We start from the raw sequence: 23,303 nt of genomic DNA on the forward strand, positions 1-23,303 counted from the left end.
CCGGGACGCCCGTGAGAAAGAGGCCCACTTGCCTTTTAATTCCCATAAAATGGTATAACTTTTAGTATAGCTTTAACAACTTTATCCTGACCATTAAACTAAACATTAAAACTATCAGTTGTGTCGCCTATTTTAAATTTTTTTATTGTCATGTTACTGGCTTAGGCTACTTTCACTCTAGCGTTCGATCGGATCCGTTCTGAACGGATCCGATCGTAATAATGCAGACGGAGGCTCCGTTCAGAACGGATCCGTCTGCATTATATTAGCTAAAAAAAGCTAAGTGTGAAAATAGCCTCGGACGGATCCGTCCAGACTTTCAATGTAAAGTCAATGGGGGACGGATCCGCTTGAAGATTGAGCCATATTGTGGCATCTTCAAACGGATCCGTCCCCATTGACTTACATTGTAAGTCTGGACGGATCCGCACGGCCAGGCGGACATCCGAACGCTGCAAGCAGCGTTCAGCTGTCCGCCTGTCCGTGCGGAGGCGAGCGGAGCGGAGGCTGAACGCCGCCAGACTGATGCAGTCTGAGCGGATCCGCTCCATTCAGACTGCATCAGGGCTGGACGGCTGCGTTCGGGTCCGCTCGTGAGCTCCTTCAAACGGAGCTCACGAGCGGACCAGCGAACGCTAGTGTGAAAGGAGCCTTAGTATCACAATACTATTATAGTGTGGTAGGGGGCTAGCTGCCGTGCGTTGGCTCCAAGCTCCTCGCTATCTCTAATTGTGCCTAACTACCAGATATCACACTACTTTGTTTGACACTTAGGCTTCACTCCTGTCCTAAAAGTCAACCCTCAATCACTGCCCTCTGACAGGTTTTGCCAGCTAACCTGTCCTGATCCCCTGAAGATGCTATGTTAGCTGGCGAAACATGTCGGAGGGCAGTGAAGCCCAAGTGTCAAACAAAGTAGTGGTAGTTCGGCACAATTGAGGATAGCAAGGAGCTTGAAGCAAGTGCACGGCTGCTACCACACTATAATAGTACTGTGATACTAAGCCAGTAACATGACAATAATAAAATAAAAAATAAAAATAGGTGACAACTGAAAGTTTTAAAGTTTAGTTTAATGGTCAGGAAAAAGTTGTTAAAACTATAGTAAAAGGCAAGCAATAGTCTGAAGACTAAATGTAAACAACAAGGTTTATTCGATGACCTACACAAAGTGAAAATGCCAGAAAAACAGTTAACCCTTTGTGACAGAATGGCTCAATATTTTTAATAAAGGCCAATTGAAAACATGATCTTTAGCCAAAAATGAGCAAAATGCAATTAAACAAAAAATTGCCTCCAAAAAGGTGTACATAGCCTTTAAGGTCAGTTTGAGAGGACTATGCAGGAATTTAACCATCAATCAAGAAAAAGAGCAGGAGGGACAAAAGATGCACACATCCACGATTGGCCCTCTACTCCTCCAAACTGGCCCAGGTGAGAGTTGCTGGAGGATGGTGTAGTGCTAAAGTCTATCAGAAAGAATTACTTTATCTTTTTTTGTGCGACAAAAGCTACAGTAATTTGCATAGCTTTAGGAAAAATATTTGCTTTTCTGATAAAAATAAAAAACACGATAAGGTTTTTGATTAAGATATTAGACATACTAATCTGCATATATTTTTTTCCAGAAACCAAAAGGAGAGTATCTAGCCTACAACAGTCATCTCATATATTAACTATTCCCCATAATATAAATTTCCTTTTGGAAAGAAGGCTATTGCACTTTTTTTCACATGCAGATGCCCAAAATTTATATCAAAATATTTGAGTTTGTTAGAATTAACCCCTAGGATACCGAAGGTTTTTCATTTTTTGAGTTTTTCATTTTTCTTCCCTTGAGGCATAACTTATTTTTCCGTTCACATAGCTGTATGAGGGCTTCCTTTAATATGGCATAGAATGTAGTGGGAAGCGGAAAAAACGCAAATCCTCCACCATTTGATGGGTTTTGTACCCATGGCATTCCCTTTGCAGCAAAACTGACCTGTGACCTTCATTCCTTGGGTCAAATTACAACAATACAACATATGTATATTTTTTTTTTTATGTCTAAATAGTGTAAAAATTCAATTTAAACTATGGGGGGAAAAAAACAAAAAAAAACATTCTGACCCCTATAAAAAATTTTTAGTTCTACATACTGAGCTGGGGGCTCATTTATTTGCGGGACAATCTGTAGTTTTTATTGTCTTTTAGACCAATGATTTGTACAGAATTGCTCACTTATGTTGGCCTAACACCTGCTGGCCAAAATAAGAATTGCAGCTTCAATACCCTGGGTCTCTTCGAAAGACCCAGGGTATTGAAACCACTTACCAGCATGCTCATTGGCTGCAGAGGATGCCAGTAAGCCCAGAAGAGCGAGTTTCCAGGTTTCTCACCCTTTAGATGCCGTGATAACGGCATTTACATGCTTTAAATGACTGATCTGCATTATTGCCGGTCACGGTTATTAGCCTCAGGTCTCTTTTTGAAACAGTGGAGACCCGCCGGACACTCGAGCTAAAGCCATGTTTGCACTTTGCTTTAGGGCCGTACACGTACGACACTGGTAGTGAACTGGTCAAGGATGAGCAAATGCATTCTACTATTGTGGAATTCATCCAATGTTTCCCCCAAAAATTGTTGAGAGATCTCCAATGTAGCATTCAACTCAAAGTGAGACAAGAAAATTAGAATATACCGCTCAGGATTACACTTCTTATTTTGCGTGCAAACTAGCTATCCTTCCAAAAGGACAAAAGAACAGAATGTCTTAAAGGGGTTCTGAACTTTCATTTAACTGATGATCTATCCTCTGGATAGATCATCAGCTTCTGATCGGCGGGGGTCCGACACCCGGGACCCCCGCCGATCAGCTGTTTGAGAAGGCAGCGGCGCTCCAGCAGCGCCGCTGCCTTCTCACTGTTTACCGCCGGGCCGCCCGCCCACTGACGTCACGACTTGTATCAACTAGAGTGGGCGCGGCTAAGCTCTGTTCACTTGAATGGAGCTTAGCCGCGCCCACTCTAGTTGATACAAGTCGTGACGTCAGTGGGCGGGCGGCCCGGCGGTAAACAGTGAGAAGGCCGCGGCGCTGCTGGAGCGCCGCTGCCTTCTCAAACAGCTGATCGGCGGGGGTCCCGGGTGTCGGACCCCCGCCGATCAGAAGCTGATGATCTATCCAGAGGATAGATCATCAGTTAATTGAAAGTGCAGAACCCCTTTAAGAGAAAATTGCATTGCTTAGCTAACTGACCATAGGGAATATGCTTTGCAGTGCTTTTTATCAATAGGGAGATCAAAAATAATAATGATTAGTATTATACGCCAGGCAATGCTGCCTTCACTTTCTGGGAAGAATAGATGCAAATTCAAATATCTTAAATTCTGCATTCTTCAAAGAAAGAAGAGTACTAGTCTTATCTCATGCCAGGTGAATTAAGATATTCAAACCTGCATATACTCTTATGAGAAACCGGGTGTCGGCGGGCATATACAATACTCATCATGTATATTTTTTGTTCGCCTCAATGATAAAGACTACCCCAAAAAGTAGCACATTCCAAGGCCAGTCAGCTAAGCAAGGCAATTTTCTCGTGACATTCTGGTTCTTTGGTCCTTTTCAAAAGGAGAGCTAGTCTGCATGTCTCATTCAGAGTGTAATCCTGGGTGGGATATTTTAGTTTTCTAGCCGTTTTGGATGAAGAATTGGATTTTACATCTCACCTTCAATCTATTATGTGAGGGGGGGGGGGGGGGGGGTGTCTCTCCTCTTCTAGACTCCTGTTTTTTATTCATTTTTTTTTCTTTCTAAAAACATCAGCAAATAAAGTCTTACAGATGTAGCAGGGTTAACACAAACTCTTAACTCATCGCATTATCTTGAAACAAAAAGCCATTGAAAGCATTTGAAGGAGTTTACTTAATGCATTTAGTTTAGATAACATGTCTCAAAACATGTGTGTCTACTATATCAGTAGGACAGGAGACTAGGTGTTTAAATATCCTCCAATTAATCTAAACAATTTTATCAGTCCAGAATTGATTTGGGTCTGAAATGAACTTTTCAGACCCAAAATAAAGGGGTTGGCTAAGTTTTCTTAGCCAACCCCTATAATGCCCGGATCCCCGGGCCCCTCACACAGGTTATACTTGCCTTGCTCCCAGGCACCCGTGTCGCTTCTGATGCCCGCACAGCCGCCACTGCTCCTCCCCGTCACATGGATCAAGACATTCGACCAAAGGGCAGCCAATAGCAAGTTGCAACGGGAACAATCCACGACGGTAGATTCAGCGTCGGTCGTGCGGGAATCAGAAGCGACAAGGGAGCGAGGCAAGTATAACCTGTGTGAGGGGCCCAGGCATTTTGGTGGGCATTATAGGGATTGGTTAAGCCCTTCAAATTCCAATTATTACTTATTTTTTTACTCAGAAAAATTCCAAAAATTGACAGGTTTGATGTGTTTATCTCTAGTGTGTATATTTAAACCTCTCCCCTTGGGGGGGGGGGGGGGGGGAGAAAAAAAAAAAAAACAACCACACACACACACACACACACCTTACACAGCTCTGTAGACTGAAAATATAAAATGGTCTGGTTGTCACAATATGGCTACCCTGCATAAATAGCGACAAATAGCTATGCATGCTATGACACCAGGTATTTTAACTATGCATTAATTGTGAAATTTGTTATTGTAAACGGGAGGGGATATAAGATATGTTCGGTCAATCGAAGGTCCCCATTTATCATGAAATAATGAGTGATGTGGAGCTGGAGTAGATGTGGAGAATAGTCAGAATCGTAGATGGAATACAACCCAAGGCTACTTTCACACTTGCGTTCAGAGCGGATCCGTCTGAGACTGATCCGCTCATATAATGCAGACGGTGGATCCGTTCAGTACGGATCCGTCTGCATTATATTGTTAAAAAATTTCTAAGTGTGAAAGTAGCCTCAGACGGATCCGTCCAGACTTTCAATGTAAAGTCAATGGGGGACGGATCAGTTTGAAGATTGAGCCATAGTGTGTCATCTTCAAACGGATCCGTCCCCATTGACTTACATTGTAAGTCTGGACGGATCCGCACGGCCAGGCGGACACCCGAACGCTGCAAGCAGCGTTCAGGTGTCCGGCTGCTGAGCGGAGGCTGAACGCTGCCAGACAGATGCATTCTGAGCGGATCCGCGTCCACTCAGAATGCATTAGTGCTGGACGGATGCGTTCGGGGCCGCTTGTGAGCCCCTTCAAACGGAGCTCACAAGTGGACACCCGAACGCTAGTGTTAAAGTAGCCTTAGCGACTTTGCACCCTGTTTATAATGGAAGCCACAATGGTGTGCCACATCTGATCTATTGCAGACATAAAGGACCTGCACAAACTTCTAAATGGTGCCTTTCGGATTACAACAAGACAAGCAGAACTATTTTGTTGTATCAAATGTGTGAGAATCTGCAAAGAAAACTCAAACACAGAAGACCGCCTTAAAGCTGTTGTCCGGGTTCAGAGTTGAACCTGGACATATCCCCTTCACCCAGGCAGCCCCTCTGAGATGAGCATTTCAAGCCCCCATGCTCTTGCTTGCCCTGCACTATACAAGGGCTTTTTCTCTGCTAGGCGCAGGCTAGGGCAGCGCTAAAGCCTGCCCATTAGTGCCAGTGACATCACTAGGAAGAGTGTACAAATGTAAACAGAAAAGTCCTTTCACGGGAGAGCATCGGAGCATAAAATGATCCAATGCTCATCTCAGAGGGGCAGCTGGGGTGAAAAAGGGGATGTGTATGTGTTCAGCTCTGAGCCCGAGCAACCCCTTTAAGGCATTTACACGGCCTATTTTTTTTATTTCTTGACAATTACAGACCTGAATCAGTTCTCCTCTCTTCAGGCCTGCAGATACTTCTTCCTTGGACAAGTAGGCTTCAAACACGTTTCTTTTCCTTGTCTTGTTATGCTTTTTATCATTGGGTGTGGAGCCAGAACTGCGATATGCACCTATGGAACATAACAGATCATATAAAGTTACTAGTAAGTGATCATCTAAGGTTATAGTCAAAACAGGCAATTTCTGTGTTAAACACATTTTCATTTTTCCCCATCCTCAAGTAAAATAATGCTGAAATATTCCAGTTTTTATAATAGAGCAATAGAACAGAAACAATAGGGTGACGCTTCCAATTTCCTGTAGCTCACACTTTGCAGTGTAGACTGGGACAGAAAAGGCAGGCATTGTTATCAGTAGAGGATGGGAGAGTTAACAGCAGCAAGACTGCACACTATACTCGCTGGTCTTTGAGAAAGAGGAGTTGCACCCCGTCAGCGCCTGGAAGCTGTAATCGGACTTGGGGCTTGCCCGATTCATTTTCACAGCCCTGCTGTATGTACACCTAACCATTTTCTCTCCTCAGAAATAAGATGGTCAGGAGGAATAATGAGGAATGGCAACAGACTGGAACTGATGCCGACAGAAAACTGATCTCATTTTTCACTGTAGGAGGTCAATGCCGGGACTGAGTGAGGAGGTTACATACAAGTCAAGGAGCAAAGCATTTTGCAGCTCTCCATTTAGAGGTTGTGGAATTAATTGGCCTTCAACAACCCAACCCTTAACCAGCAGAGCCTTGTGACCATAACACCCGTCAGTTAAATAAAATCTTTACCTCTTCCTGCCCCAGTCTGCAATGGGCTGACCATGACTTGAGCGTTGAACATGCTGTCACTGTGAGACTCCGAAAGCTGTCGCTTCCTTTCGACACTTGGGGGTGAGCTGGCACACTCCGATGTGTTTCTTATCCTGGAAAATCCTCTCCTGTCACCACCTGTAGTGACATACCAAAAGCAAATGGGAACAAATTAGTCTTCTGTTCTTCCGACCCATACTCAAAGTGAAACCAGAAAAGATACCGCTATATCAGAATGTATAACGCATGCCGATTAAGGGTACTTTCACGCAATGTGGACGCAAACTGATGGCATTTGTCAGCCAGATCAGTCTGACAAATGCATTGAAATACCAGACCCGTGTCTCCAGTGTTATCCGGAAAAACTGATCCAGTTTAAATATTATTTTTGCATTTTTAAAAGGTATGCACAGACCGGAAAGCCGGATCCGTTTTTGCCCGAACACTTAATGCCAGATCCAGCAAGTGTTCAATATTTTTGGCCAGAGAGAAAACTGCAGCATGCTGCGTATTTTCTCCGTCCAAAAAAAGTAGGAGGGACTGAACTGAAGACATCCTGATCGGATTGCTCTCCATTCAGAATGCATTAGGATAAAACTGATCAGTTTTTTTTTTTTTTACGGTATTGAGCTTCTGTGAGGGAACTCAATACTGGAAAAAAAATAAAAAAAAAAATAAAACGCTAGTGTGAAAGTACCCTAAGGATTCAGTGGGGGGGAATTAATAAGACTGGAGTCATAATCCAGCTTTAATAAGTTTGATTGGTCAAGAAGAGGTGCAGGCCTCTTGAATTAGGCGAATCTTACACAAGGTATGATTTGAGCCTGTAAATTATGCCGGTTTCTGGTGTAAATAGTAATTTCTCCAAGCTCCAAATAGTGAGCAAAAACTTGCAACTTTCACACAAAAATGCTGCAGAACAGTCTTTTCATAAATTCCCCCTGCTCCATTATGTTTATAGCATTACAGCAACACAAGATGGAGAACTACACGTATTCCACTGATACTCTAATTCTATCCAGAAATATAGGGTATAGATAGCTAAGGCAGTGCAGAGCAAGAAGGACCGGTGTAAAATGAGAGCCGAGAACTGCCTCTGGTGAGGCCATAGTGCAGGGATGGCCAACCCAAGGCTCTCCAGCTGTTGCAAAACTACAACTCCCAGCATGCCTAGACTGCCTACAGCTATCAGCCTACAGCAGGGCATGGTAGGAGTTGTAATTTTACTACAGCTGGAGAGCCACAGGTTGGCCATGCCTGCCATAGTATATAAGGAACAGCACTATAACTGGCAAATACACAACTTGGGGCTCACACACAACCATGCTCAGTCCTGGAAACACTGCCCATGTGTCGGACGATCTCCCGTACCGATGGCAGCATAGTGATGGAGGAACTGACCATAAATCACTCACACAATCAGCTTAGGTCACAAAAGCTGCCGTCAGTCCGGGATATGCAGCCGACACATAGGCAGTGTTTCCCAGACCAAGCACAGACCTGTGCATAAGCCCTTACAGTCAGTCAGTTTCTCGGAACTCTACTAGTGGGTGGACACTAGCTGTTACTATGTCTCCCATACACTGCAGACAGAAAGGGGAGAACCTGCTCCCCCATCTTTCTCTTACATACACAGAAGCAGCACTGAGGACATTATACAGCAGTACTTAGGGTCCATTCACATGTCCTCAACATGGGTCCGCATCAGTTCCGCAATTTTGCAGAACAGGTGCGGACCCATTAATACAATGGATCAATTTTCTATTGCGTCAGAGAAAACTGATCCGTCCCCATTGACTTACACACTGTGGGTCATGACTGATCCGTCTTGCTCCGCATCCCAGGACAGACAGCAAACCACAGTATGCTGCTGCAGTTCTCTCCGGTAGGAGAACGCAACCAAACAGAACGGAATGCATTTTGGTGTACTCCATTCTGTTCAGTTACGTTTTGTCCCCATTGACAATGAACGGGGACAAAACTAAAGCGTTTTTTTCTGGTATCGAGATCAGTCATAGGTTAGAATAGAAACGCTAGTGTGAAAGTAGCCTAATGTCTTTGTACCCTTCCCGATGTCCTCACTAAAGTATACTATATATAAAGCTCTAGCAGGCTGCAAACTGTCTAAGGAACATAAGCAATGCTCCAGAAGATCAATAATAGAAATCTCAAGCAGTACAATATTTAGACTCATTGGAAACAAGCACCTGATACTGACGTGCATCAGCTAGTTATGGAAAAAAATAAATGATAACCTAAAAGGTCTCGGAAATACGTCAGCTATCACGAGATCGCAGAGTGTCATTCTTTCAAGTTATAATCGTTTCAGAATGTATATTAAAATAAATAAACGATACAAGCAAGCACACAGAAGCAGATCCATTAGAGACATTGAACGGGTTAATTAAGAAGTTATGCTAATGACTTGGCAAGTTATTTGCAAGCCACATTTCTGAGACCTCTCAAGGGTTGCATTTAGAAAAGGATTTTGCAGTCACATGATAAGCCATGATCGAATAGCACTCCACAAGAATGCATCACAGAATCAATGTTAAAGGGAACCCGTCACCGGGATTTTGTGTATAGAGCTGAGGACATGGGCTGCTAGATGGGCGCTAGCACATCCGCAATACCCAGTCCCCATAGCTCTGTGTGCTTTTATTGTGTATAAAGACCGATCTGATACATATGCAAATTAAACCTGAGATGAGACAGCATGAAAATATGACTTCTCTCTGGGTCACACAAGATATGACTCCTATGATAATTTGCATATGTATCAAATCTTTTTTTTTTTACCTAATAAAAGCACACAGAGCTATGGGGACTGGGTATTGCGGATGTGCTAGTGGCCATCTAGCAACCCATGTCCTCAGCTCTATACACAAAATCCCGGTGACAGGTTCCCTTTAAGGGTAGGCTATGCAGATAACGCTGCTGAAAACCACAGCTCTCATTAACACTAGGGGGATATACTTAAAGGAGTTCTACAAGTTTGTTTTAACTGAAACCATACTCTTGATAGATCACCAGCATCTGATCAGCGGGGCTCCAGCAGCGCCTCGGCCTTACCGTTTACCGCAGGCCCAGTGACGTCACAACTAGTATTACTGGCCTGGGCAAAGCTAAGCTCTGTTCACTTGAATGGAGCTTAGCCCCGCCATGGCCAGTTGACACTAGTCGTGACGTCACTGGGCCAGCAGTAAACAGTGAGCGCCATGCCTTCTCAAACAGCTGATTGGCGGGGGTCCCGTGTGTCGGACCCCCGCCGATCAGATGCTGATTAGTTAAAACAAACTGCAGAACCCCTTTAAAAAAAGAGTAACTACACCTTTGATTAAAGCTTTAATATGATGTCCCTAAGGCTACTTTCACACTGGCGTTTTGGTTTCAGTTTGTGAGATCCATTCAGGGCTCTCGCAAGCGGTCCAAAACTGATCAGTTCAGCCCTAATGCATTCTGAATGGATAAGGATCAGTTTGCCTCCGATCAGTAGCCATTCCACTTTGGAGGCGGACACCAAAACACTGCTTGCAGCATTTTGGTGTCAGTCTGACGAAATAGATCCGTTTTTACTGTACAATATGGCACAATAGAAAACGGATCCTTCCCCCAGTGACTTTCAATGGTGTTCAAGACTGTTCCGTTTTGGCTATGTTAAAGATAATACAGACTGATCCGTTCTGAACGGATGCATGCGGTTGTATTATCTGAGCGGATCCATCTGTGCAGATCCATAACGGATCCGCACCAGACGCAAGTGTGAAAGTAGCCTAAATGCCCTAATAAGTGTTTTGAATGTAGTCAATTTAGTATTTTTCTTAGTCTTTTTCCTCCCTAAAGCGCACCATTCCCTGTGCACTTAAATTCAGTTCTCTGTACACCGACTTCTCATCTATTTCCAGGACATCCACCCGCACACCAGCCCTTCTGGCCATCAATACAGCCATCTAATGTATACATCAGCCCTCCTGCCATCTATACCACCTATGTCACCATTGGACATGTAAGAGGTCTCTTAGCCGCAATCAAGTTCTTTATGTGAAGTTTTGTTCTGATATTGGGTTAACTATGTGGATATTGGTTAATAGTCACTGAATTTAGTATCTCATTTGATCCAAATATGTGAGCAATATCTAGAGATACTACCTTTTGGATAATAGTTTTGGTGGCATCAACTCTATAAGTGAATTTGATTGACATAAAATTAGTTTAGCATTCTACATTATAATATATCAGTGGTATCTGGCATTAGTAATCCCATACATGTAGATTTGGTGGATACGTGCTTAGTTGAGGATCCTATTCTATCCAAGTGCCTCACTATGTATCAGTAGTATATGGTCACTGTATAAATTATGTATAACTAATAGAAGGACCGGGCCACTGGTGAACGAATTGGTCTGTAGAATTAAGGCCAATAAGTGCTTTATTATATGTCAGTGACATATCGTATAACCTATAGAAAGATTAGGCCACAGGTGAAAGAGTTGGCTACAGAACTAAGACCACTCGTGAACAAAGTGGCTGTTGGGGCTATTGGCTAGTTAAAACTATCTTTACCAAGTTTTGGGTGATATATCGAGTTCATCTTGTACATCTAAGATTTATAGTTGTGTTTTGTTTCTTTACCCATTATCTCTCCCCTGATGAATCTTTACTAGGGGAAACGCGTTCGAAGGTTTTAGGGTTACATGAGGGAGAGTCAGAGCAGGTACAAGACCACAGGTCATCCACCATCAAGGTGTTCCTGTAGGTTGAGGCACTAGTGAGGGTCCCCGTAGGGATAGTGTGGTCCCTCACGTGTCTTCTCTATCAGTCTTTCCCCTCAGACTTGATCAAGGTGATAAGAAGATATGTCACAAAAATATTTGTTTATATCTATCCTTTGAAGTGGTTGGAATTATTAATATTAAGTTATGTTTTATTCATGCCAACTGTGATCCAATTGTACGTACTGCAGGAATTGACAATTATCCTATATGCATATCCTTGATGAGGTTAATAGTGCGTACGGAGTACGGACTGCGGGCTCCTGCTTCTGCCTGCTCAGTTAAGCTAAGAACTTCATGTCAGCTCTTAGCTTAGAGAAGCAGGCAGAAGCTAATCCTGGTATAGTACATGGTTACAGATTACCCATGTGCTATGCCAGGATTTAGTAAACCTCCGGGGGGCACAGGCAGGAGCAGAAATATGCGCTCCTGTCCCTACTCCCAGCGCTGCTGCGGCCCCATTCAAAAACTACAGTCCGTACTCCGTACACCGCTGAGTAGTACAAAATTTTAAGCGCACAGGGAATGGTGCGCTTTAGGGAGGGAAAAGTAATAAAAATACAAAATTAATACAGTATATTAGAAAAACTTTTATTAGGGCATTGGTGACATTAAAATTTTAATCAAAGGTTTAGTAACTAACACGTTTACTCATCTCTACTGATTAGATCCTACAGCGCAGTGCAAAAGTATTCACTCTCTCTCTTGTGGTCTTTGTTCTGGTACATTACAACCTAAAATTATACTGGATTTATAGCTTTATTACAGTAGAAATTAAAAATAAAAGCCATAAGTGCATATGTATTCATGCCCTTTGTGATAAAACATGTAATAAGGTCTAACCCAAACCATTAGCTTCAGAAATCATAATAACTGACTAAGGTTCCCCCGTGCCTAAAGGGTCATATAACAAGTCTAAACAAACCTACTACGAAAGGTCCCAGAGTCTGGAACTCCCAAGGAAGCAACACGAAGACCTAGAAGCTCTCGAAACAGGTCAAAGATAGTGAAGAAGTATAATCAGGTTAAATGCATAACGGACGGAGCTACTCAGAAACAGCTGACCAGTAGGGGTTATGGATTGTAGGCCATCAATAGTAAAAGGAGTCGACAACCCCTTAAAATCCATTATATATATAATTATATACACACACACACACATACACACACATATACTATCTATCTCTCTCTAATATACCACAAATAGTGCAGCAGCACAGTCAGATGTTGTGCACTGGGTGCAAAATTTCCTCAGAGGCTGGCTTCTCCTCCAAGATATACAGGGAGTGCAGAATTATTTGGCAAGTTGTATTTTTGAGGATTCAATTTTATTATTGAACAACCATGTTCTCAATGAACCCAAAAAACTCATTAATATCAAAGCTGAATATTTTTGGAAGTAGTTTTTTGTTTGTTTTTAGTTTTAGCTATTTTAGGGGGATATCTGTGTGTGCAGGTGACTATTACTGTACATAATTATTAGGCAACAAAAAACAAATATATACCCATTTCAATTATTTTTACCAGTGAAACCAATATAACATCTCAACATTCACAAATATACATTTGACATTCAAAAAGAAAACAAAAACAAATCAGTGACCAATATAGCCACCTTTCTTTGCAAGGACACTCAAAAGCCTGCCATCCATGGATTCTGTCAGTGTTTTGATCTGTTCACCATCAACATTGCGTGCAGCAGCAACCACAGCCTCCCAGACACTGTTCAGAGAGGTGTACTGTTTTCCCTCATTGTAAATCTCACATTTGATGATGGACCACAGGTTCTCAATGGGGTTCAGATCAGGTGAACAAGGAGGCCATGTCATTAGATTTTCTTCTTTTATACCCTTTCTTGCCAGCCACGTTGTGGAGTACTTGGACGCGTGTGATGGAGCATTGTCCTGCATGAAAATCATGTTTTTCTTACCTTGCAGACTTCTTCCTGTACCACTGCTTGAAGAAGGTGTCTTCCAGAAACTGGCAGTAGGACTGGGAGTGGAGCTTGACTCCATCCTCAACCCAAAAAGGCCCCACAAGCTCATCTTTGATGATACCAGCCCAAACCAGTACTCCACCTCCACCTTGCTGGCGTCTGAGTCGGACTGGAGCTCTCTGCCCTTTACCAATCCAGCCATCTGGCCCATCAAGACTCACTCTCATTTCATCAGTCCATAAAACCTTAGAAAAAAAAAAATCAGTCTTGAGATATTTCTTGGCCCAGTCTTGACGTTTCAGCTTGGGTGTCTTGTTCAGTGGTGGTCGTCTTTCAGCCTTTCTTACCTTGGCCATGTCTCTGAGTATTGCACACCTTGTGCTTTTGGGCACTCCAGTGATGTTGCAGCTCTGAAATATGGCCAAACTGGTGGCAAGTGGCATCTTGGCAGCTGCACGCTTGACTTTTCTCAGTTCATGGGCAGTTATTTTGCGCCTTGGTTTTTCCACACGCTTCTTGCGACCCTGTTGACTATTTTGAATGAAACGCTTGATTGTTCGATGATCACGCTTCAGAAGCTTTGCAATTTTAAGAGTGCTGCACCCCTCTAAAAGATATCTCACTATTTTTGACTTTTCTGAGCCTGTCAAGTCCTTCTTTTGACCCATTTTGCCAAAGGAAAGGAAGTTGCCTAATAATTATGCACACCTGATATAGGGTGTTGATGTCATTAGACCACACCCCTTCTCATTACAGAGATGCACATCACCTAATATGCTTAATTGGTAGTAGGCTTTCGAGCCTATACAGCTTGGAGTAAGACAACATGCATAAAGAAGATGATGTGGTCAAAATACTCATTTGCCTAATAATTCTGCACGTAGTGTATATTCAACGAATGAAGAGGCAGCACTTCCAGTTTTTGGTGATAGGGCGACGACCCCAAACTTTATTCCCAGCTGGGAATAAAGTTTGTGGTCGTCACCCTATCACCAAAAACTGGAAGTGCTGATTATATATATCTCTCTCTCTCTCTATCTATATCTATTACACACACAGTACAGACCAAAAGTTTTGACACCTCATTCAAAGAGTTTTCTTTATTTTCATGACCATGAAAATTGTAGATTCACACTGAAGGCATCAAAACTATGAATTAACACATGTGGTATTATATACATAACAAAAAAGTGTGAAACTGAAAATATGTCATATTCTAGGTCAGGAGTCAGCAACCTCCGGCACTCCAGCTGTGGTAAAACTACATCTCCCAGCATGCACACTTGCTTGGCTTTTTTCTAAACTCCCACACAAGTGGAAGGAGCATGCTGGGAGTTGTAGTTTCACAACAGCTGGCGTGCCAAAGGTTGCTGATCCCTGTTCTAGGTTCTTCAAAGTAGCCACCTTTTGCTTTGATTACTGCTTTGCACACTCTTGGCATTCTCTTGATGAGCTTCAAGAGGTAGTCACCTGAAATGGTCTTCCAACAGTCTTGAAGGAGTTCCCAGAGATGCTTAGCACTTGTTGGCCCTTTTGCCTTCACTCTGCGGTCAAGCTCACCCCAAACCATTTCGATTGGGTTCAGGTCCGGTGACTGGAGGCCAGGTCATCTGGCACAGCACCCACTCTCCTTCATGGTCAAATAGCCCTTACACAGCCTGGAGGTGTGTTTGGGGTCATTGTCCTGTTGAAAAATAAATGATGGTCCAACTAAACGCAAATCGGATGGAATAGCATGCCGCTGCAAGATGCTGTGGTAGCCATGCCTTCAATTTTGAATAAATCCCCAACAGTGTCACCAGCAAAGCACCCCCACACCATCACACCTCCTCCTCCATGCTTCACGGTGGGAACTGGCATGTAGAGTCCATCCGTTCACCTTTTCTGCGTCGCACAAAGACACGGTGGTTGGAACCAAAGATCTCAAATTTGGACTCATCAGACCAAAGCACAGATTTCCACTGGTCTAATGTCCATTCCTTGCGTTTTTTAGCCCAAACAAGTCTCTTCTGCTTGTTGCCTATCCTTAGCAGTGGTTTCCTAGCAGATATTCTACCATGAAGGCCTGATTCACACAGTCTCCTCTTAACAGTTGTTCTAGAGATGTGTCTGCTGCTAGAACCATGTGTGGCATTGACCTGGTCTCTAGTCTGAGCTGCTGTTAACCTGCGATTTCTGAGGCTGGTGATTTGGATGAACTTATCCTCCTCAGCAAAGGTGACTCTTGGTCTTCCTTTCCTGGGGCGGTCCGCATGTGAGCCAGTTTCTTTGTAGCGCTTGATGGTTTTTGTAACTGCACTTGGGGACACTTTCAAAGTTTTCCCAATTTTTCAGACTGACTGACCTTCATTTCTTAAAGTAATGATGGCCACTCGTTTTTCTTTACTTGGCTGCTTTTTTCTTGTCATAATACAAATTCTAACAGTCTATTCAGTAGGACTATCAGCTGTGTATCCACCTCACTTCTCCACAATGCAACTGATGGTCCCACTCCCATTTATAAGGCAAGAAATCCCACTTATTAAACCTGACAGGGCACACCTGTGAAGTGAAAACCATTTCAGGTGACTACCTCTTGAAGCGCATCAAGAGAATGCCAAGAGTGTGCAAAGCAGTAATCAAAGCAAAAAGTGGCTACTTTGAAGAACCTAGGATATGACATATTTTCAGTTGTTTCACACTTTTTTGTTATGTATATAATTCCACATGTGTTAATTCATAGTTTTGATGCCTTCAGTGTGACTCAGTCATGAAAATAAAGAAAACTCTTTGAATGAGAAGGTGTGTGCAAACTTTTAGTCTGTACATATAATATATATAACAGAGTACAATTAGGTTTTTTATTTTAACCCCTCTAAATATAGACAATCTGGCTATTTACGCTGCTGTAGAATATACCTCATGCTACAGCAAAGTGAATATTTGTGGTCCAGAGCATGGCATAGCATTCTGTCATGAAAGATGATCCTCCTGAGATGACAGATCATGTTTCACATGCTGGACAGTGAGCAAAACAATAGCTGAGCAAGCAGAGTAATTACATCACTACCTTACAAAATGTAATTGAGGGCATACATGAGGTTGTAAATAGAGGCTGTGTCTGAGAGCAATTATGTGCCACTAAAACAAGCCCTGACAGCATCAAAACAAAAAGGTGCAGTACAGAGCTGGACAAAACAAAAAAAAAAGAAACAGTACTTCTGAGCCATAGCAGGATCACGTGGTCAGCATTCGGAGAAAATGTTTTCAGAGCTTAAAGGGAACCTGTCACCTGGATTTTGTGTATAGAGCTGAGGACATGGGCTGCTAGATCGCCGCTAGCACATCCGCAATATCCAGTCCCCATAGCTCTGTGTGCTTTTATTGTGTATAAAAAAAAACTATTTGATACATATGCAAATTAACCTGAGATGAGTCAGAGCTTGAAAATATAATGACTCTTCTCTGGTCACACAAGATATGACTTATGTTAATTTGCATATGTAGCAAATCGGTTTTTTTACACAATAAAAGCACACAGAGCTATGGGGACTGGGTATTGCGGATGTGCTAGTGGCCATCTAGCAACCCATGTCCTCAGCTCTATACCCAAAATCCCAGTGACAGGTTCCCTTTAAAGAAAATATTAAATATATTTTACACACACATGGTTAAATAAAAAGGACACTTCTGATTACAGTGAACAGTGACACACAGACCACTTGAGTTTATAGAAAAGAGTTCTCAGATTGGTCCAAGAATTTTAATGAGGTTCATAAGCAATAAATCTGAAAGCTTATCACTGCCTTAGGCCACTTTCACATTAGCGTTTTCTGCAGATCAGTCATGGATCTGCAAAAATGCTTCCGTTACAATAATACAACCGTCTGCATCCGTCTTGTATAGCCATAACTCCATTCAAGTCAACAGGGGACGGATCAGTTTTCTATTGTGTCAGAAAACGGATCCGTCCCCATTGACTTACATTGTGCGTCAGGACAGATCCGTCTTGCCCCGCACCACATCGAAATTAGACTTCTGGTAATTTGGTTTCCAGAAATTCCATTATGACAGCACAACAGGAGGTTGTTCCCCTTTGACCTTCTTGGGACAGATTACTACACCAGGATGGATCCAACTGATTTATTAAAATCATAAGAAAATCTTATATGCAATATTTACATAGTAGTTAGTAAGGGAGGGAATGTACGTGTGCCGTCATGAGGGAATCTCTGGAAACCGAATTACCAGCAAGTCTAATTCCTATTTTCCAGCTCATCCCTCATGATAGCACAACAGAAGACGTACCAAATTATAATTTAGTGGGGGACCAAGTCTAAAGACAACATCTCAGATATTTATCATTAGATAAAAATACTATTTCATAGAATCAGGAATAAATCTGAGAGAAAATTTGATTCTGCCAGAAAAACGAAATCTTGATGACATGACAGAATTTTGTGAACCCAGTCGTAACTCTGAAACGTCGTTTTATCTGCATCCTTGATCAAACCTACCTCTGTTTATAGACTTAAATACTTAGAGGAAAAATAAAATTGTCTTATTAGACATCGGCCATAAAAAGAATGCCCTTTACCTCTAAGCCTAGGTCTATATGGCAAGTACCATTGCGTAAAAGCGACTCGCTCTAAAACCAGATAAAATATTGTATTATAAATAACTACACAGTACAAAATTTACTGTAAACTCCCATTGCAGTTCATTCCCAAGAGCTTAATTGTTATAATAGGATAAACAACTAACTCCGGAATGTATACAAGATATATGTAAGAAACCGAGCCAAGCTGACAGCAATGGCACATGGCAGGCAAGGACATCAACGATTAGGTAACCAAACTGTACCATTAACTTTATACCGGTCCAGGACAAGCTTGGGATCCCGTACCAGGAGGTGTTAGTATGAACTCAAGGGAGAAGAAAGGAGAAAGAACCCTCCCAGCGAAACCAGGCCAACCACATAGCTTCAAGGTCAGAGGCAGTCAAGGGTTTCACAAGATATTTACATGGCACTAGTCAGGAGACACATTAACTGAGGCGTGGCAGAGATGCCCTTGAGGTTATGGGTATTAGGTGCAATGAAGCCAGGGTCCCTTAGGTGCAAATAGATAGAATAACAGAAGAGTTTAGTTGGGCATAAATTGCCATCTTCAAGTAGATGTACCAATTTATTGCCACAGAAGAGATAGCTATAATCCATACAAGACGAATTCCCAGCCGGGATGGTGCTGCCTCCCATTAGAACAGTTCTGGGTAGGATCTTTACTAAATTTCAGTGCTCTGATCACACTAATGTTCCTTTAACTTCAGGCTGACCCATACCATCTCCAGGTGTAGAACATATGTCTTGCACTCCTTGAATTACAAACAATTTCTATCAATATTGTCCACATTGTCCATGAAGTAATGTGGCTCCAAATACAGCTTTGCGCTAAACTGTAGATAGTGAATAGGCACTGTAGGCTACTCCACTGCCCAAATGATAGAGTGCATAGATTGAACTACCAACTCATCTCTAGGTTTTCCCTAATCTTTGTCACACTGGGTACTTGCCTGAGGTCCTCACCTTAGGACCCCTTTAGCTTTAACCTAACTTTCTGCCTCCTACCTTGTTACTTTTATGTGTCAGAGCACCAGTAGGATGCAAGTGTGATCCGCCCCCAGGGACAGGAAACCTACAGAAATAAAAGGGTGAAGCCTCCCTACCCATTCAGTGGATTACAGAGCAAGAGAGGGACTCCTACACCATTAATTATTCTGAGCTGACTAGCATATAAAATCGCATAAACAATGAATTTTTTTTTTTTTTTTTTTGCTACTCCATGTGAATACAGAAAGTAACCATCACCAAGGGAGGCAATTGGGAAGGGTCAGGAATTGGGTGGGGTCTGGAAAATCAGATTACTGGTAAGTGTATTCATCCCCTCCCTCACGACAGCACCATAGAGAATTACAGAGGAAAGAACCCTTCCTAGGGAGGGACCACCGCTTGCAAAACGGAGGAAGAGGAGGAAGAGGAAGAAGTGTAAATCCAAACTATAGTGACGGAAAAAAGTAGAAGGTGAAGACCACGTGGCCGCCTTACAAATTTGCTAAATAGAAGCCCCCGACCTTTCTGCCTAAGAAGTGGAAACTGAACAAGTAGAGTGAGCCTTCACAGAGACTGGAGGAGATAGGCCCTCCTCCAAGTAGGATTGTATAATGCCCAGTCTATGCCACCTGGACAGGGTACTTTTGGTAGCCTTCTCTTTTCAGGATCGAATAAAGCAGAAGACTTTCTCCATTCTTCCATATAATTTTAAGAAACTGTAATAAGCATCTCCGTACATTTAGGGTATGAAAAGTAACTTCTCCAGCATTTTTCGGATGGTCACAAAAGGATGGAAGAATGATCTCTTGGGACCTATGGAATTTAGATGACACTTTGGGTAAAAAGGCTGGATCAGGTAGAATAATAACTATCATCCAGAATTGTAGTGAAAGGGGGATTGATGGAAATGGCCTGCAACTCGCTTATCCTTCTAGCAGTAGTGAGGGCCACTAACAAAACAAGCTTGAAAGTGAGAAGTTTAATGCTTACAGAATCAATTGGTTCGAAGGGTGCTTTGGTTAAAGAATTAAGTACTATGTTAAGATCCCACAGGGGAACCCTAGGAGGATAAGACTGGTGTCATCCTATCTACCGCTTTAAAGAATCTAGTAGTCCATGGATTTGAGGCAAAGTTCCGCTCGAATAGAACTGACAGGGCAGAGACCTGTACTTTAGGAGTACCTTTAGCAAGACCTAAGGAAAGGCCTTTCTGTAGAAATTCCAGAACCTGGGAAATAGTTGCAAGGAGGCATCATACATTTAGTCAAGCACAGACCGTCCTGTACAGGCTCAGGGACTGGTCTGGCTTGTACCTCTTTAAAATAATGCAAAAACCGGCGTCCATGCCAGAAGCACGTCACATCCGGTACCCGGAAACCAGAAGACTGCGCGATATGCGTTCCATGCCTCTGACGGAGCTCCTGAGCGAAACCGAAGTGCGTCATCCCACTCAGCGCGCACCAGAAGTGACCTTCTCTACGTGTCCGGAAGCGCTGCCCGGATGCTCCATCAGAAATCAGAGTGGCAGAGCCTCGAATCCAAGGATGACCACTTTACTGCCACCCAGTTGGCGCTTCCCATGGGGCAGAGCTCTCCCTGAGAGGTAACCCACAAGCCTGCCACAAGACACGGAGGGCCCCTGGAGCACCTCCGTATCCTAGGGTCCTGTCAGCCTGCCCAGCAGCGCGATGGACCCCGGCAGCCCTCTAGGAACTCCTAGGGAACAAAGACCAACGGTAAGACCTGAAAAGGAAAAAAACTGTAGGTCTCCCGCTCCAGGGACAGGAAACCACTGTCCCTGGGGGTGGATCCCTCTCTCTATGGTGCTGTCGTGGGGGAGGGGAAAAGTGGCAGACAGACACAGAAGCAACAAGCCAGGCACAGAGGCCAGGAGGCGGCACGCCAGGCACAGTATGCGTTTTTCCTAGATAAAGGAATCAGACAGACATCACTAAGTCAGATATAACTAAGGCTACTTTCACACTTGCGTTTGGTGCAGATCCATCATGGATCTGCACAGACGGATCCGTTCAGATAATATTAACGTCTACATCAGTTCAAAACGGATCTGTTTGTATTATCTTTAACATAGCCAAGACGGATCCGTCTTGACCATTGAAAGTCAATGGAGGACGGATCAGTTTTCTATTGTGCCAGATTGTGTCATAGAAAACGGATCCGTCCCCATTGACTTTCAATGGTGTTCAAGACGGATCCGTCTTGGCTATGTTAAAGATAATACAAACAGATCCGTTTTGAACTGATGTAGTCCGTTCGTCTGATGAAATTGAGCCTACCACCAAAACGATGCAAGCAGCCAGTGTGAAATCAGCCTAAGCCAGGTTGCTAGACCTGAAAGATTTAAGTCTGTGACCTTGACAATTGAATGCAGACTGAACATTTTAAATCCACATTCAGTCCTCATTAAAGAAACAGGTGATGCTAGTATCGCCTGAGTTCCCATTTAGATCCACACACAAGTTCTCAATTAAAGCAATTAGAACTGTTGAGGCAATCCTGCTGGTTAAACACATGCATGGTTTACTTACCAATCTTGGAGTATGTGCTGCAAGAGGAAGCACTAATAAGATCATGCAGCTTCTTATTGGGTAGGAAGGATGAGGATGAACCCAACAATTGACCCCAGGCCATCAGAGAACCCACCTATAGGCTCAGACTCCACCAGGTGGGTTCCGCGCTGCTAAGGGACCTCTACCCCGAGGTGTTAGCAAGGCTATTCGAGACCTGGAAGGAGAGGCCGGACACCCCCTGATCCTAGTCCCAACCCTAGAGCAGGGAACCTCTCTGCATCTATGCCCTGTAGAGACAGGAAGAACACTGGTGGGTTGATGTGTGAGTGACCTTTTAACCTCTGTTTCCTGTCCCAAGAAGGTCAAAGGGGAACAATCTCCTGTCGTGCTGTCATGAGGGATGAGCTGGAAAACGCTGCTTGCAGCATGATGCCTCATGCAGACGTCCGTGTCAGTTTTGGATCAGTGGTAACACGGACCGTGTTCGGTGTTTTCTCCCGTGACAGATCCGTGGGTCGATTTTTTGCTGTCCGTGTTTGCATGCATCAGTGTTTCACTGACACTGAACATCTGAAAAATAATTTTCAAAGCATCTCTTCCTAATGGTCCCTGAAACACAGATGGCATCCATGGTTTTCACGGACCCATAGACAACAATGGACGTGAAAGTTCCGTGAACACGGACAAAATAGAACATGCATCTGTGCTCAAAACACTGACCCACGGACTGTGCTAAAACACTGGTGTCTGAATACAAACATTTAAATAAATGGGGACGTCTGCTGTCCATGGAGAACACGTACAGCACATGTCCGTGAAACACTGACGTGTGAATGAGGCTTTATTCTGTCCGTGATGGAGACTCAACCAAACGGAAAGGAATGGTGCACTCAGTTTCGTTTAGTTTTGTCCCCATTGACAATGAATGGGGACAAAACTGAAGCGTTTTCTTCCACTATTGAGACCCCATGACCGATCTCAATAGCAGAATTGAAAACGCTAGTGAGAAAGTAGCCTTAGAAGTAGACATGCTAGGCATGTACCCATAGTTCAGAAGTTAGTCAAATCCCATAAAAAATAAAAATAAATATCCAATACCTTCAGAAAATAATTCTCTTGGGACACCCTTCGAACAAGTCTGAGACAATGGCATACGCTTCTCAGCCCGGGATTCTTTTCTACTCTCAAAGTCAAGATTGTCTTTGGGAGTTGGAAGATTTGCGCTGAGTAAGTTAGCTCTGCTTTGAAAAGTTGCTTTCTCCTTTGAGTCAAAGTCTTCATCCCCATTGCCATGTCTGCCAATACGATTCGTTTCTACGTCACTTTTCTTGTCGGGGTCTCCCACAGCAAATCCCTTCTCAAACTTTGAGACACTGTTTCTTTCAAAGGAGGACAGTGTATTAGAATACAAGCCATTTTTACCAGAACTTTCTTGAAGGCCTTCCCCAGTAGAGTCTCTGTCACAGACAGTATCCACATGACTGGTTTCTTCCAGTTGCAGTTTTTGTGCTATATAGTTCAAGTAGAATTTAAAGCGTCCACTGTGATGCTGCTGGACCAGCCTAGCATAAGCATTTTTTTGTTGGACCCCTGTCCAGTTTGAACCTTCTTTTGCCAGTAGACCATGATTTGCTTTAGAATGATCCATACTGTTTCTTTATACTCAGACTTTGTAGAGAAAAGGGGAAGGGGGAAAATAAAATAAAAAAAACAAGGGAAAAAAAATAAGTTACTTTTTTTTAGAAATAAAGCAAATTGAGCAGAAAAAAAAAAAGTGGTGTTGGCTTCTCTAGGATTCTTAGAGTATGTTCACACA

The 23,303-nt window shown here is 43.1% G+C and overlaps 1 protein-coding gene across 2 annotated transcripts in view; it reads right to left on the reverse strand.

Annotated features, from left to right (window-relative positions):
- The window catches only part of DIS3L2 (DIS3 like 3'-5' exoribonuclease 2), a 314,009-nt gene that overhangs the window by 284,808 nt on the left and 5,898 nt on the right, over nucleotides 1–23,303 (reverse strand). Inside the window, exons 2-4 of one of the 2 annotated variants that reach the window (XM_044290031.1) lie at nucleotides 22,586–23,155; nucleotides 6,641–6,799; nucleotides 5,845–5,975 (exon numbers count right to left, since the gene is read on the reverse strand). In XM_044290031.1, the coding sequence (XP_044145966.1) occupies nucleotides 5,845–5,975; nucleotides 6,641–6,799; nucleotides 22,586–23,135 (840 nt within the window). In that variant the 5' untranslated portion in view covers nucleotides 23,136–23,155. The remainder of the gene's footprint in view (nucleotides 1–5,844; nucleotides 5,976–6,640; nucleotides 6,800–22,585; nucleotides 23,156–23,303) is intronic. The other variant, XM_044290032.1, reaches the window with a different exon arrangement.

This window comes from Bufo gargarizans, chromosome 4 (genome assembly GCF_014858855.1).
Source record: "Bufo gargarizans isolate SCDJY-AF-19 chromosome 4, ASM1485885v1, whole genome shotgun sequence".
Lineage (NCBI taxonomy): Eukaryota > Metazoa > Chordata > Amphibia > Anura > Bufonidae > Bufo > Bufo gargarizans.